Raw genomic sequence first — 16,029 nt, forward strand, 5'->3', positions numbered from 1 at the left:
GTGTCAGATAACAAAGCAATCATCACTACTCTAGTAAACCACTCTATCTAACTTGTCTCATAGTCCAGTCATCACCTCTACTCTAGTAAAAAACTGTCTCTAACTTGTGTCTCATAGTCCAGTCACCACCTACACTCTAGTAAACCACTCTATCTAACTTGTCTCATAGTCCAGTCATCACATCTACTCTAGTAAAAAACTGTCTCTGACTTGTGTCTCATAGTCCAGTCATCTCCTCTACTCTAGCAAACCACTGTATCTAACTAGTGTCTCATAGTCCAGTCATCACCTCTACTCTAGTAAACCACTGTATCTAACTTGTGTCTCATAGTCCAGTCATCACCTCTACTCTAGTAAACCACTGTATCTAACTAGTGTCTCATAGTCCAGTCATCCCCTCTACTCTAGTAAACCACTGTATCTAACTAGTGTCTCATAGTCCAGTCATCACCTCTACTCTAGTAAACCACCGTATCTAACTTGTGTCTAATAGTCCAGTCATCATCTCCTCTCTAGTAAACCACTGTATCTAACTTGTGTCTCATAGTCCAGTCATCACCTCTACTCTAGTAAACCACTGTCTCTAACTTGTGTCTCATAGTCCAGTCATCACCTCTTCTCTAGTAAACCACTGTATCTAACTTGTGTCTCATAGTCCAGTCATCACCTCTACTCTAGTAAACCACTGTCTCTAACTTGTGTCTCATAGTCCAGTCATCACCTCTTCTCTAGTAAACCACTGTATCTAACTTGTGTCTCATAGTCCAGTCATCACCTCTACTAACTTGTGTCTCATAGTCCAGTCATCATCTCCTCTCTAGTAAACCACTGTATCTAACTTGTGTCTCATAGTCCAGTCATCCCCTCTACTCTAGTAAACCACTGTATCTAACTTGTGTCTCATAGTCCAGTCATCACCTCTACTAGAGTAAACCACTGTATCTAACTTGTGTCTCATAGTCCAGTCATCATCTCCTCTCTAGTAAACCACTGTATCTAACTTGTGTCTCATAGTCCAGTCATCACCTCTACTCTAGTAAACCACTGTATCTAACTTGTGTCTCATAGTCCAGTCATCATCTCCACTCTAGTAAACCACTGTATCTAACTTGTGTCTCATAGTCCAGTATTCTCCTCTACTCTAGTAAACTGCTGTATCTAACTTGTGTCTCATAGTCCAGTCATCACCTCTACTCTAGTAAACCACTGTATCTAACTTGTGACTCATAGTCCAGTCATCACCTCTACTCTAGTAAACCACTGTATCTAACTTGTGTCTCATAGTCCAGTCATCATCTCTACTCTAGTAAACCACTGTATCTAACTTGTGTCTCATAGTCCAGTATTCTCCTCTACTCTAGTAAACTGCTGTATCTAACTTGTGTCTCATAGTCCAGTCATCACCTCTACTCTAGTAAACCACTGTATCTAACTTGTGACTCATAGTCCAGTCATCACCTCTACTCTAGTAAACCACTGTATCTAACTTGTGTCTCATAGTCCAGTCATCACCTCTACTCTAGTAAACCACTGTATCTAACTTGTGACTCATAGTCCAGTCATCACCTCTTCTCTAGTAACCCACTGTATTTAACTTTTGTATTCTTGATGTACAATTTGTTTTGATAAAAAAACAAGGTAACAATATGAAGTTTTTGAAAACAGAATTTATCATTCAAATCATTATAAACATCTGCTGATGACACAACAATACTTATAACCTTGTGTTGGTTTGTACTATTAACATGACATAAACAAATTTATATACACGGATACAAGCACCATGAGTTATGCATCCTTCGCTGTACCATGATAAGTAGAAAACTTGTTGAAGTCATGTGTATGGATGCTTTACTAACCTAAGTATATGTATAAAATACCAGGATTTATAAACCAGAAGACTACAGAGATTTGTCAATGAAATCAGACACTTCTTATTGATGTGAGATGCTTGAGATGCTCAAATTAAACATGTACTTTAATCTGGAATGTCATTTGAGAGCTCATCTGTGATTTCATCACTTGTCTGGAATTTTCAAATGAACTTGACCAACCTCATTTGTTACACATACAATGTACTACATATTCAAAAATACATAATACGACCCTGATCATTGTCAGTGTATTGTCTTTCAGTAGATTCCTACGGATATAAATTGAGATCCAATAACAGATTTCCGCTGTGTATTAGTGGATTAAATTACTATCTACCTAAAAGACTGTCTTTAATGGTGCCTTAATTTCATTTCATTTCAAATATAATTCTATTTTTATCAACATGATGGAATTAATGTTGATAACACTGGTTATTTTTTTATTGCGTAAAAAATCCACACAGTCGAAGTCCAAACTTGTAGAAGTAGGTAAACACTGGTCGTCAGTACACAGGTCCCTCATCAGCGTCATCATCCCCATCATTGTAATCCTCACCATTGTCGAAATAGGACAGGAGGTAATCAGTTTCCTAGATACATAAACAGAACAATGAAAACACATTTAGCAAAAGGATTGATGATCTGAATAGAAAGCACCAAAAATAATCATCGAGTAAAACAATCTCTACTCTGACTATTGGGAGGGGAGGTAGGGATGAGGACTGAATGTGACACAGATTATTGGGTGTGGCAGGGGGGAGGGGTGTGGATTTGAAGGGTGTGTGGCAAAGAGTAAGGGGTGAGCATGAGGGGTGTGTGACAGACTGTGAGATGAGGAGAATGAGGCCAAGGGGTGAGTGCAATACAGAATGATTGGTGGCGAGAAGGGAGTGAAGGATGTGTGACACAGAGTGTGAGGTGAGGAGGATAGTAAGGGATCAGTGTGACACTGACTGAGGAGTAGGAAGAAGGAGGTGAGGGGTGTGTGACAGACCATGTGTTGGAGAGAAGGGGTGATGAGTGTGTCACTATGGTACAGAGTATCGGGTGGGAATGAGAGATGAGAGATGTGTATAACACAGACCACAGCTCACACATTTTTTGATTATCTAACAGATCATAAACAGGTCTTGAGTGGGATCTATAATGTTCCTGTGCTTTTTACTTAAATAGTATAGGATAGTTGAGGTTAAAGACATTGTGTTTTTGACAATTTGATATTGACATTGTTGTGGTATAGACATCATTGTGATGTAGCCATTACTGCAATGTTACCATTATTGTGGTGTTCTCACTTTTGTGATGTTGACATTGATGTGATTGTAAACCTAGTAATTTTTAACATAAGTGTCTGGCTTCTCTAGTCACAGTGAGAATAGATAAGAACTGGGAAATACAAACAGTCTAACAATGTTACCGGCAACCATGACTTACCATCTGGGTTACAAAATTTAAAGATTTTCTTTCCTGACAACCTCACAAAAAAACTGTCCCATCAAAATCTGAGATACACACCTCTTCTAACTCATCTTCTTCATAAACCTCTTCTTCTACATCTTCATCTCCCTCGTTTTTGTTTTCATCTTCATTTTCATCTGTCTCACTTTCTTCTCCCTTTTCTTCTCTTTTCTCTAATTCCTGTAAAAAGTTAAATGCTGAGAACTATGCAAGGAGCAAGCTGGCTTAACAGATAATGAATCGTTTACCATTAATTTTTTTTTTTATAAAACATAGATATTTTGATGCAAGTATTATGCATGTAGCACTTATCATTCCCAAAATATGGACTGTACAATTCTTCTTTACCAAAATCTTTTTTTTTTAAATCCATCGTAGTTTAATTGAATAATTGCATGATTTAAGAAGACAGTGTGTATTATAATGTAACTTACACGTGAGGCATGCACAGGGATATGTAACTATATCTAAGCATGCACAGGGATATGTAACTATATCTAAACATACAAAAGAACTTGTGCTGATACACCTGACAAATCATTATGTGTCAGTACCCTGTGATACCAAATTCAGACAGATTGTACAAAAGCAAAGTACAAACAGCAAAACCTTTCCATAAAAAGAACACCAATCCTTTATCTGAAGCTCAATTCTTGCATTTGTGCAGTTTTTGGTAAACAATATTCTATCCAATTCCACTTTCTACAAAAACATATCATTGAATGCATAAGCTCAGGATCAAATCCAAGGGAAACAACTCCCTTTGAGACGCATGAGATTTCTCACCTCCAGAGTTTTACGAACATCACCAGTGTCTACTTTTCGCTTCTTCTTGGGTATATTAGGTTTCAATGTTAACCCAACTTTCCTGGTTTTCTTGCAGGTTATTTTCAACTCTGCTGGGAATCTTCTCCAATCTCAATTTACAAGAAAAGTATAATATAGGACTAAATGTCATACTGAAAATATATTACTGAATTGTGCTGTACAATAAATAAACATTTTAATTATGCTCAACATCATCAGGTTACCATGGTAACAAAGTTACTCTTATTAGCTTAAAAAGCTATAAACATTCAGAACTTGACATCAACAAAATACTTCAAGTAATTGGGATAAAATGTATGATATATTTAGAGTTTGTAATAAATGACAAAAAAAAAAAAAAAAATAAAACAATGTGCTGAAGTTGCAAATTAGAAGGGGCCATTAAGATTCTTTTCAATAATCTTAAAACTATTTTCTGCAATTACAGTAACTCAAATTCACTATCTAACTAAGTCAATTATGCTTGTTTTGGTGATAAAACAATAATTTTATGACATTTATTTCCACCTTTCAGTTACTAAACAAATAAGACATCAGAAGAGAAATCTGAACTTGGACAACACAATTTCTGTAGCATAGTACCTGGTTCCCATTTACCCTCTGAGTCATTATGTAGCTGATATTTATCAGAGTATCTGTCTATGTCCTTTCGGTTTGTGGATGTCTGAAGATAATATTGTGATCTCTTCATTACTCCACGGAACTCCTGTTTCAAGGCCAACATGTAATCATATTCTTCTCCCTGTAGTAGTGGTACAGGCTTGAAGTCTGTTGGCTGAAACATATCATTATATTCTCAAGTGAAAATGGATGCCAATGTAGGGATAAAAAATGTCAACAACAATAAATGCATGTCCTGCAAGCTTGTACAGTAGACTCTTCATAAACCAAATACTATCTGGACCAGATCCACATTATGAGGCTGGTTGTAGAGAGTGCAAAATTGTTTCTGCCATAAAGTAATATCTAAATAAAAACTCAGGAGTCTTGAATGTCTTATGATGAAATAGTAGATCTACATTCACTTTACAATGGAATAATTATAGGAGAATATTAGATCCATTCATTTCCTTTTCACATTGCTGACTATCATATTTAGGACACTTACTCATTTAGGACACTTACTTGTTAAATGTGTGAATGTCTTTTGAATTAGGATTTCCTTTTGTTTGTATTGTGTACCTGTATGTATATCTTGAACATGTATTTGAAGAACTCTCATTGTTTGTGTGCTAGATGTGGATGGTATATGTGACTTGTTTAGAAGTTTCACAAATATTTTGAATTATGAATTTAGGATTAGATTGTCCAAATTATTGACATTCTATCATCTTTTTTAACAGTGATCTTGAGTTGATGAAAAGTTTGGATCAAAATTATTTGCTTAGGTTATGGTAAAACTTGATGATACAGGTTTGGTTTAGTGTAAACATAGTGCATAATAATGGTGATACTAGGGAACAATATATGCTCATCAACACCAAAGAAATATATGGGAATGGAAAAAATGAGTCAAAATGTTTAGAGGGAAAACAGTGCAATAAATCTAAAATGATAGATGAGAGATGGATGGAAAACAAAATCATTCTGTGAATTAGTGTCCAAAAATTACAGTGATCGAAATCAAACTTGTATGCGCTATCATGGTAATGAATCTTCCAATGAAGGTTGAAAATTTCTTTTGATATTGACGTTTTACTTAAACTGATGTAAAAACATTAAAAAAAATCAGTATGTACATCTTCTGTGTTAAATTGCTCTCGAGTTCAGCCAGTGTCTAGTGTGAAGAAATAAGCTTGCCAGTGTGTCAAATGAAGAAAAAAAAAGACTGGATATTACTATCCAGCTGTCGCTATAATCTGCTTACAGGATATAAAGGAGGAGGTTGCAAAATTGGACCAGGTAACGCCTCCCCTCGGCCGAAACCTAGCGCTTCCACGTTAAAGGAAACATTTCTTCCTCGTCCTCTGCCTCTTCCAGCCATTGTTCTCCATAAAGTCTTAAAGTTTCGATGTATTTACATACTAAAATGGTTAAACAGATAGAGCGATTGCACGCGTAAACGTCCATACTTGGGCGCCGCCATATTGGAAAGGGACAAATCGTTTTAAACTTTTTTAAGATATTAATCAATCGATTTTCTAATCCAGCTCGTATATAAGATGATAGGATATTCATACAAAGATTGATTGTTTGTGCTTTATCCGTAATTTTGATACCATCCACACAAATAATGGACATTTAATATTTATAAGTATCCAAACACGTATCCCTCCCCAATTTTGACCTTCACCTTTGAACAATTGTTGCCATCGGGACACCTCGACATTAGTGTTCCGATGGCGAATTAACTTGCCTGTCGACTTTATTTTGAATGTTTTACAGATGACAGACGTATGTATACTATAACAAGAAATTAAGTCATAGATAAGCAATCACAAGCTTCACGTCCCAGAGGAAGTTGTAGACGTTTTTTTTATGATTTTATGTTAAACCCAAAACTGCTTCTTATGATAATAGTTTCAATAATCTTATTGTGATGAGTGACATTCTCTCTTCCTCAATGGTTGTCAAGCTCATTTCCATAATATATATATATCGTCTAGACATCGGTTTCGGACCGTTATATATTTTGGAACGGCCAGTTTGTCGAACCATATTACTCGAACCTCGACCTCGCACCTGGATAGTTTTGGTTGCTGTAACATGTTTGGCTTTCAGAACTTAGATTTTCTACAGGTATTCTGGTTCCATCCCACAATACAACCTCCCACGTGTTTCCATACGGACCAACGAGAGTGGTTAATATAAGCTGGAATAACTTTCAAATGTTGTAAAATAAATAAAGTTTGTTTATTTTTACATATGGGATGAAAAGGGAAGTGGCTCTGTCTAATCTCAGTTTTAAGTAATCACCTTCTGGGATATCAGAGCTTTGCTGATATGTAGGCAGCACTCTAGAGCTTCAGTCTTGCAATAATATTATAAGAATATTATTTGACATAATTATGATAATAAATTTTGGTGTTTATGCTTCAGTGTGTACATTATTGCTATATGAATAGTCAGAACACCACCTGTCAATACACCTATCAACTAGTTTTGCATGGTCCCTATTGACCCATGTGATTCGGGTAATCAATCAATCGTGCTGCATATCTTCATACTAATTTGCAAAGTATATGTGCAATAACAGGCATCTGTCACAATTTTGGGAACTTTGCCGTCAAACCATTTGATAAGGATGGTAGGTCTATGGTGTAACCTATAAAACCTTATTTCATTGTCAATCCTGACTTCTGATCAATTATAAACCAATTGAAGTAGCAGCACTATCAGTATACTTGTACATTATTCTCAACCAAATGGTTCTTCTGTTTTTTGTTTTTTTAGGATGGAAAAGTAAAGAACCAATAGATCGAGAGTCAAAGGGTAGAGTTTGTCAGAGAGGATGACATCAGTGGTCATACAAAAATTTGTTACACAGTCCAAAGGAAGCATCTGTTCTGGAACATTGTTAGAGAAGCAACATTTTCATATAGTCATTTCAAGATGTTTTGGAGGAACAAGCAGTTTATTTTACTCCAAAAAACATTCAAAAGGAAAACCCAAAGTTCATCGATCCATGCTGGATCAAAGTTTTGAATATATGGAACATGAAAGTCAAATGTATAAAGGTAATTTTTATGGTTTTTACACAGACTAATTGCCTTAGTATCTATATATAACAATCTTTTACATATCCACAGATTAGGCTAAACAAAAACAGACATGTCTACAGTCTTTACACTTGAACAGGGAAGTATATGTTTAACAGTTCCTTTCATTGCCATTGTGAATTCTGATTAAGTTAAATGATTTTATTGAATCTGACAGCATTTACATTTCATCATTTTAAAAGATTATTATAACAGAAAACAGAACACTTTAACCTTACCTCCATAGTGCTTTAATTAAGTGTCGGGTTTCTGTGATCTATCCTGTATTAAGTGCTAAGGTAAATTGTTAACAAACATTTTACTATTAAACATTTAGCAATTTACTAATTACTTTTTCCTGTCATAGTAATGATTGGTTGGGTAGATGATAAGATACCTAAAATACATTAGTTACCAAACATAAGGTTTTGAGCTGTTAGAAAAGTCTTATAGATTTATTATTCAGCACAAGGTGATACACTCAATGATATCAGTAAACAATTTCATGTTGATGAGTTTGATGTCATTTACTTAATCATTGAATGAAAAATTAAATGTTTTAATTACTCTTTGTTAAATACCAACTACAGATGCTACATTTCCATAGAGTACTGAACTACCTGTGAATTTTAATGTATCTTTCATAAAGAATTTAACTGACTGCTTTAAGCATATTGTGTTTTCTTATCCTGAGTAATTTTTACATTTGATTCTTTTGACAGGTGGTACAAATATAATAAAGTACCGTGATGTGCCCAGTCCTAAACAGGTACATGTATTTATGTATACTGATAATGTAAGGATTATTTAGATGTTTAGTCCTAAACAGGTAGATGTATTGATGTATACTGATAATTGCAGTGAAGATGGTTAAGATGCGAAGTCCTGAACAGGTATAACCCACGGTGTACTAAACCGATCTCCCTTCACAGATAATCCATGATGTATTAAACCAGGACCTCTCTACAGATAACCCACAGTGTACTAAAATAGGTCCCTCTACAGATACTCCAGGGTTTACCGAACCAGGGTCCCAATACAGAAAGTCTACAGATAGTTTTTGTTGTGATCAAGCTCAAGCCCAATCTAAGATATGGGTGGTCCCTTACATATTGTAGCATATATGTGTAACATCTTAATGAGTCATGTTGCCACATTAATCATAGAGTACATTTTTTTTTGGTTTTAGATTTTTCGGTTCCTTCAAGAACGTGTTATTGGGCAAGAAAGAGCCAAAAGAGTTCTCTCTTCTGCTATCTACTACCATTACAGGAGAATTCAACATAACGAGCAGATAAAAGAAAAGCCAATTTTGCATCGCTCCATTTCAAGTGCGGAACGGGCATCTACTCAGGATTTTGTTCGACAGAATCCTCATGATAACACTCTTGGATCAAATGCAGCCAAATGTGTGTCCTTACCTATATTGTTTATGTATTGGCAATACTGCATGTTACAGAGATCTTGTACCAAATCACTTTGTTGGTAGTTCCCACAGCAATTAGTAAATAATAAACAGCAATAATTTTAGCCACTGCCCCGCCTCACTAGGAAGATATAGTACATGTACTGTAATTACTGTATTTGCAGCCCCACCTCACTTTTTTTGCCACTATCATAGGATTGTCAGCTGTTCAAATTGCTATTAGTCTGTACACTGTTTATCATTCACCATCTGTCCATCACACTTTGTTGACTGTGTACTATAATCACTGTGATAGACACCCCATCACACTTTGTTGATGATGTACTATAATCACTGTGATAGACACCCCACCACACTTTGTTGACGATGTATTATAATCACTGTGATAGACACCCCACCACACTTTGTTGACGATGTACTATAATCACTGTGATAGACACCCCACCACACTTTGTTGACTGTGTACTATAATCACTGTGATAGACACCCCACCACACTTTGTTGACGATGTACTATAATCACTGTGATAGACACCCCACCACACTTTGTTGACGATGTACTATAATCACTGTGATAGACACCCCACCACACTTTGTTGACGATGTACTATAATCACTGTGATAGACACCCCACCACACTTTGTTGACGATGTACTATAATCACTGTGACAATATATTTGTTTAATGATAAAGCAGTCATTATTCAGTTTTTCAATTGATATTTCAGATAATCCGCACCAAAAACTTCTCACACAGACAGCCTATATCAACACTGTCATCCCAAATCATTTACAAGAACTTCTGGATGCAGACAATGCAAATTCTGTCGAGAAGAATATGGTTTTGGAAAAGAGTAACATCTTGCTTCTCGGACCTACTGGATCTGGTAGATATTTATCACTATCTAGTCTTTTAACATAGCTAGACAGGCATTGTCATAGACTGAGTCATGATAAATAGAATCATCTACTCTGCCTGGTGGTATATCAGCCTGAGTCATGATAAATAGAATCATCTACTCTGCCTGGTGGTATATCAGCCTGAGTCATGATAAATAGAATCATCTACTCTGCCTGGTGGTATATCAGCCTGAGTCATGATAAATAGAATCATCTACTCTGCCTGGTGGTATATCAGACTGAGTCATGATAAATAGAATCATCTACTCTGCCTGGTGGTATATCAGCCTGAGTCATGATAAATAGAATCATCTACTCTGCCTGGTGGTATATCATACTAAGTCATGATAATAGAATCTTATATTCTACTCAAGACTTAGTTGTAATGAATGGAAGTTTATACTCTACCCAGTGATATATAAGATTTTTGTCTAAATGCTTTTGTCATTTCAATAAAGTAAACTGATATTTAAACGATTAAATGTGACTTAATACTGGCCATTCGTACTTTTTTAATTATTTACTTCATAGATTTTGATATATTTCTGTCTTCTTGTGTGCCTGTAAATATTAGTTTGTACTATAACTAAATTACACATCAGTGATGATTGACATTGTTAGTACTTGATCTGAAGTATAGATGGAAAACTCTGTTTAGCATAACTTATGCCCCTGTGATTTATGCAGGTGGGTCAGCATATGGTGTTACTGTTGTCAATCTCTGTCCTGCCTCAACAAGTTTCATTCTGTATTCCAATGTATTAACAAAACAGATTTATTTTTGAAGGATTTTTATCACTAAATGCTGTGGGGAAAGTACCATAGATGAGTAAACGTTTCAGGGATCCAAGGTCAAGGTCACCTTGATCATTTATAGAAATCTGTTAAACAACACACTCACATCTGATAAAGATTTTACACTTTAGACATATACTAGCTCGTCCCAGGGTCCAGGAGAATCAGCAGACTTACTGGTCGATTATTAATATCAATTTTCAGGTAAAACTTTACTAGCTAATGCTGTGGCCGAGTTTCTGGATGTGCCATTTTATGTGGGAGACTGTACATCCCTGACAATATCAGGGTATGTAGGCGATGATGTGGAAACCCTGTTATCTGGTCTCCTCAGTAATGCTAATAATGATTTGGAGAGATGTCAGCAAGGTAAAGTATTGTTCCTTGACATTGGTCAAGGTCATGATAAGTTAAGGTCAGAGTGTCTTTTTGGATGATACCACGTGATTCAACAAATGATAATGTCTTCCTCTTAGGAATACAGCTGTGATGCTTGAAATCCATGATGTTTTCTGTAGCTTTAAGTCAACGATTCAAAATGTCCTATCTTATGTTGTACATTTTTCAGTTCTAATAATACATAGAGGATTTCAAAACTTGTAGAATCTCAAACTTGTGTCCTTGTATTTCATTTTGTTCCTTGACGCATGCATAGAAATATGAAATTATCCTGATATTTTACAGGAATAATTTTCTTAGATGAAATAGACAAACTGAAAAAAACATCATCCCTGAATTCAGACCGAGATGTTGGTGGAGAGGGAGTGCAACAGAGACTTTTGAAGATCCTGGAAGGTACAAAAGTCAGAGTTCCTGACAAGAGGTCGATGCCATCATCTTACAAAGAAATAGACACCACTAATATCCTGTTTGTGGGATCTGGAGCGTTCAATGGCCTTGACCAAATCATCCGCAACGACAGGGACAGAAAGGTTTAAAAAACAACAGAACTTTGCTATTTATATATGTAGATACATATCTAGCTAATTAACGGAAACCTTTGATCAAATATATGTCTGATTTTATAATTATCAAATTTTGTACTATGTACAGTTAGCTCTAGCGTTAGTGTTGTAAGAAATTTCAGATATGAACTTTTTGAAATCTCACCAGGTATTTGGCTTTGGGAAGCAGACTGAGGACCAGACAGATGCTGACAGTCTGATTGCTGAAGTTGAGCCAAAAGACATCATCAAATTTGGCATGATCCCAGAGTTTTGTGGTCGCATGCCTATTCTTGTACCATTCCATGGCCTTTCTACAGACATGCTGGTCAAAATCCTGACAGAGCCTAAAAATGCTGTAGCAAATCAGTTCATAGCTCAATTTAAGACAGAAAATGTAAGTACCTAAAGTATAAACCATACAAAGTTCGGGCTGTAAACTGACAATTTCTACTTTTCTTAATTTCAGTCAAATAGCATATATCAAACTATGTCATCATAATTACTCTTCCATATGTAATGAACCAGTTTGTCTTTATTTTATTTCTGTTATAAAGTTGTTTTTCCTACCTTAAATACATCTTACTACAGTATATTTGGGGATGGAGGAGGCATTTGATATATATAAATATGGCATACTTCACCCATCAACTACTGTGAAAATCTACGTAATGTGCAGTTGGTTTTTTTTTTTTTTTTCGAAAAATAAATATCCAAAGTTTGAGGTGCACACATCACGTAGATATAAGTATTATTTTTCTCTTTTAAACAAGGATTACTGTATAGCCTAGAATTTAGTTCTTTTGGTAATTAGTTTAGATTATAACCAGAATCTAATTTTTCTTCACCATTGTGTCTTATGAATGATGTGATTTGATTGTGAATTGTAAAAATTTTGTTTTTACCATTATCTCTTTTGAATGATGTGATGTGATTGTGAATTGTAAAAAATTTGTTTTTAGTGTCAGCTTGTTTTCACACCTGATGCACTTCACACAGTTGCAGAGTCTGCCTTTCAAAAGAATGTTGGAGCTCGTGGGCTTCGGTCGTTACTGGTTAGCTATTGTTTCATTTGTAGTCTGTGTAACAGTAGATATGTAAATGATGATGTAACCAGAATCTGCTACTAAAGTTTGATATTCTCCTTCATTTGTGCATCACATGTGTTAGATTAGGCTGCTGAAGTCAGAACGTTTGTCAGGTGACAATTTATATTTGATTACAAAGATATCTTTTGTAAAATTTTCTTGAAAATTGCACAGGCTTCATATCAGAAGAGTTCTATGTAGGTCGATTGATTTGTAGCAATTTGTTGATTATTCAAGTATAATATCTACAAATTTCGTAGTGATTATAAACTTTCTTTTATTTCAGGAGAACTTGTTAGAAGATCCACTGTTTGAAGTGCCAAATTCAAATATCAAGAAAGTAGTTATCACCAAAGAAGTTGTTCTGGGACAAAAACCACCAAATTATTTCAAATCCTGATACATGTAATAAATAGTCCCCTGTTTAAACTGTCTGTGATATAGATTACAAACATTGTGATGCCATAACCAACATTTCAATAAAGTTTATCATTTTCTTTTTCAATAGTGTCAGAATTTTCTTATACTTTATTCATAAATGTACTGTAATATAGAATTCACATAGTTCTGTAGGGTATAATCAGTATAAACAATACAAGCACATCATATAGTTGTCTTAAGTATAAACACCATCAACAGAACATTCCTGACACACCTTGAGGTTTTATAAAGCAGTTAGTTGTAAATGCAAATATCATCCAGGAATTTTATCATTTTTTGGTAGAGCACTGTCAAGGTACAATGTATAAGAACTAGAACTGTAAATTATCTTAGTTTAATACTGTATTTCTAACATTGAATATATTCCTTTGATATGGATATAAATGCATTAATCTACCTCTGTAATTGTGCTAGTACTCTTGTAAATGCTGCTAAATATACCCTGATGCATCATTAAGCTCAGTTGAGAAAAATATATCGCATTTCTTCCTTTAGACTACCTGTGTTTCAGAGGATTTTCAAACCAGATGTTTTAACACAGGAATTTGATTCCATAATAGATTCGTTGAGTCATCTCGGATTTAGAGAATTTTTCAGGATTCCAGACAAAATTATCCCCATATTTGCAGGTGCAGCAGCTATAAAACCTCTTTACTGCAAATGACTCTGTCCATCATAAGATTAACAAGAGGCCCAGAGGGCCTGTATTGCTCACCTGGATCTTAATGTCCAACAGTACTATATCTGTGTATATGTTCCACGTTTAACACATTTGACCCCTGTGACCTTGACTGGATCAAGGTCATTTCTTTTTGCAAACTTTCAAGGACTTCATAAAAGGAACATATTGGCCAAATATAATGATTCTAGGCCTTCTGGTATTTGGGAAGAAGTCGTTTAAATGCTTTAACACATTTGAATTCTACGACCTTGAATATTGGTCAAGGTAATTTATTTTTGCAAACTTTGTTGGGCTTCATCAAAGGAACCTTCCAGCCAAATATAATGATTCTAGGCCTTCCAGTATTTTGGAAGAAGTCATTTAAAGGTTTTAACACATTTGACCTCTGTGACCTTGAATATGGGTCAAGGTCATTTCTTTTCGCAAACTTTGTTGGGCTTCATCAAAGGAACCTTCCAGCCATATATAATGATTCTAGGCCTTCTGGAATTTTGAAAGAAGTTGTTTAAAGGTTTTAATACATTTGACCTCTGTGACCTTGAATTTGGGTCAAGGTCATTTCTTTTCCCAAACTTTGTTGGGCTTCATGAAAGGAACTTTCCAGTCATATATAATGATTCTATGCCTTCCAGTATTTTGAAAGAAGTTGTTTAAAGGTTTTAACACATTTGACCTCTGTGACCTTGAATATGGGTCAAGGTCATTTCTTTTTGCAAACTTTGTTGGGCTTCATCAAAGGAACCTTCAGCCAAATATGATAACTCTACGCCTTTCAGTATTTTAGAAGAAGTTGTTTAAATGAAAAGTTGACAGACGCAGAACGGACAGATGGATGGACGGAGGACAGAAATCAACAAAATACATTACTGAAATGAGACCAAGTTGATGCACGTTATTTATTTTTTTGATTTGATTTAAACATATTTTATTTGTCGTATAACAAAAAGGGTTAGGCAGAAGTTATCGCAACTTTAAAATGCCTTCTCCAAAAGATTTTATTATACAAGTTTCATGACAACAATAACAATTTTCAATCAAATATACATATATACAAATAAAGAAAAAAAGAGGGAAAAGGGAATGAAGGAAGAAAGGAGTGGGAAATAGATTTGTAATGACATGATATATAAGTATGCTACAAACCTTAAAATCATTCACTATTTTTGATGTATGTTTAAACTGAAAGAAAAATATTTTCATTATCTTCATCAGACAGGTTTTAGGAACCAGAAAGAATAACATCAATAGAAATATTACAGTAACATGAGATACCATCTATCATAACTTGTCTTTGTTGTGTATACAGTATACAATCAAAGAAGTCATGAATTACATTTTCACACCCATCACCACTTACACATGTTGGATCACTTACAATAAACTACTACATGAATGAAGCAATCGCATATGTAAAATATATAGAGAATTACTTCCAACATAAAAAAAAACTTAAGGTAACAATTCATTTTGGCTATGGTGAATCAATAACTTAAAACTGTTTACAGATGGCTGTTCTCTGACACTGTTTGGTAAATCATTCCAAAGTCTTATAAAAGAAATGAACTAGACAGTCGGAAGTACGGAATGGTGTAATTTTCAGTATTTCTCACTTGATATCAATTTTGTTCATGTGCTGCAGGAGAAAGTAGGTTAGTAAGATAAGGTGTTAAGTTTATTGTGGAGTTTACCGGTATACATGAGAGAAAGTTTCTTCTTTGTTTATAATGTATCAGAAAATTTAATCCCCTAGACCTCTTATCGTGTTCTTATGTCGCGTTTAATTTCATCTTCATTACAAGTCAATAATGTATGAATCAGCAACTTCAGTAGTGCCAATGTCAATCAAAGTGTGCTGGCTGATCAGTGGGTTGCAGAGCATATTGGTGTGGATACAAAA

The 16,029-nt window shown here is 35.0% G+C and overlaps 2 protein-coding genes across 2 annotated transcripts; one reads left to right on the top strand and one right to left on the bottom strand.

Annotated features, from left to right (window-relative positions):
- Positions 1–1,649: 1,649 nt before the first annotated feature.
- Positions 1,650–6,241, bottom strand: LOC132548985 (DNA-directed RNA polymerase III subunit RPC7-like). The gene is made up of 5 exons (XM_060212887.1): positions 6,028–6,241; positions 4,743–4,935; positions 4,119–4,249; positions 3,390–3,512; positions 1,650–2,464 (listed from the first exon to the last, which is right to left on the bottom strand). The coding sequence occupies exons 1-5, from the start codon at positions 6,142–6,144 to the stop codon at positions 2,378–2,380; spliced, it is 651 nt and encodes a 216-aa protein (XP_060068870.1). The 5' UTR covers positions 6,145–6,241; the 3' UTR covers positions 1,650–2,377.
- Positions 6,242–7,611: 1,370 nt separating this feature from the next.
- LOC132548962 (ATP-dependent Clp protease ATP-binding subunit ClpX-like) lies at positions 7,612–13,424 on the top strand. Its single transcript, XM_060212863.1, has 9 exons — positions 7,612–7,837; positions 8,581–8,627; positions 9,048–9,267; positions 10,011–10,169; positions 11,182–11,346; positions 11,662–11,909; positions 12,091–12,318; positions 12,884–12,976; positions 13,296–13,424. Exons 1-9 carry the CDS (start codon positions 7,612–7,614, stop codon positions 13,407–13,409), a joined length of 1,500 nt encoding a protein of 499 aa, XP_060068846.1. The 3' UTR covers positions 13,410–13,424.
- Positions 13,425–16,029: the final 2,605 nt, after the last annotated feature.

This window comes from Ylistrum balloti, unplaced genomic scaffold (genome assembly GCF_031769215.1).
Source record: "Ylistrum balloti isolate Yb309-2 unplaced genomic scaffold, AGI_CSIRO_Ybal_v1 Utg370038, whole genome shotgun sequence".
Taxonomy (NCBI): Eukaryota; Metazoa; Mollusca; class Bivalvia; order Pectinida; family Pectinidae; genus Ylistrum; species Ylistrum balloti.